Below are 1,097 nucleotides of genomic sequence, written 5' to 3' on the forward strand. Positions count from 1 at the left end.
AGTGTAGCTGATAAATAAATGTTATGCACTTATGACACTGCGAGAATAATCTATCTATAACTTATGTGGATTCTTAACTCGACATGGCTAAGCAAAGTTAGTCGTAATAGCAAAGATAATAGCCTACACTCTCTTGCAGTAAATAGCTTTTGCAGCGAAGAGTGACGTAACGTGAATGCACCGCTGGTCTGAGGGGGGGAGAGAGTTACGTAAGAACAAGTTGCTCTCGGGTCATGATCCAAACACGGGGCTGACATACTTTTTTATAGCTTTCTGCCTTTCATCGTGCGAGAGCTGACTGGCGAACTTTGAAAACGGAATAAGAGTGACAAGAGCAAAAAGGCAAATAAACCCGAGAAACAGACTGTGCCGTTCCAAATCAGGACGATGAAGTGTTGCACTTTGAAAACTGCCATAAAATCGGGATCAGCCTTTGGTCACATGCGAGTTTACATCCACCGTGATTTTTGGGCCGGCACGCCAGCCACGCCGAGCAAGTGGGGAGAAGTCGACTCACCGATGAAGAGAAGGACTGCCAGAGAGTGCATCGTTGCTGCTTTTGGTCGGAGTCGGAGTGAGACTGATTTGCTGGCCACAGACGCCCCTATTTATTCTCTCACTTTCCCATGGGCTCGCCGGCTCCTCCCCTTCTCCTTCCCCCCCTCAGTCCCAGCCACCGACGCCCTCAGCCCCCCAACCCCATCCCCCGCTCGCAACCTCCCTTTGGGTCCTCGAAGCCAATCCGGCGGGCGCAGTCGGCCTCAGTAGGCTACCGCCGCCCCTTTTGGCTGGAAGATTTTGCCAGGGTCGCCTGTGCGGCTCCTGAAGTCTTTCTGGAGGAGTTGAGACGCGGGCAGGAAGGAGGAAGCCAGGTCCGACACGGGAACCAAGAGGCCAAAGTCGCGGTTTCTCTCCTTTTCTTTGGTTACATTTTCGGGGTCTTCGGTGTAGGAATAGCGGTACTTAATGTCTGCGTCGTCACAAGTGCAAATAAATGTTTTCTTAATTTGATCTGTTCCATGAAGACATCGCTAACAGTGATCTAGAAAAACAGTAATTTATTTTTGAATTATTTTCATACACCCATGTCAGGCAAC

The 1,097-nt window shown here is 49.8% G+C and overlaps 1 protein-coding gene across 1 annotated transcript in view; it reads right to left on the reverse strand.

Moving 5' to 3' along the window:
• LOC119587836 (protein obstructor-E-like) overlaps positions 1-671 on the reverse strand; it is a 3,998-nt gene extending 3,327 nt beyond the window's left edge. The window contains exon 1 of the mRNA XM_037936539.1: positions 518-671. Within this exon, the coding sequence (XP_037792467.1) occupies positions 518-548 (31 nt within the window). The 5' untranslated portion in view covers positions 549-671. The remainder of the gene's footprint in view (positions 1-517) is intronic.
• Positions 672-1,097: the final 426 nt, after the last annotated feature.

Source organism: Penaeus monodon, chromosome 23 (genome assembly GCF_015228065.2).
Source record: "Penaeus monodon isolate SGIC_2016 chromosome 23, NSTDA_Pmon_1, whole genome shotgun sequence".
Taxonomy (NCBI): Eukaryota; Metazoa; Arthropoda; class Malacostraca; order Decapoda; family Penaeidae; genus Penaeus; species Penaeus monodon.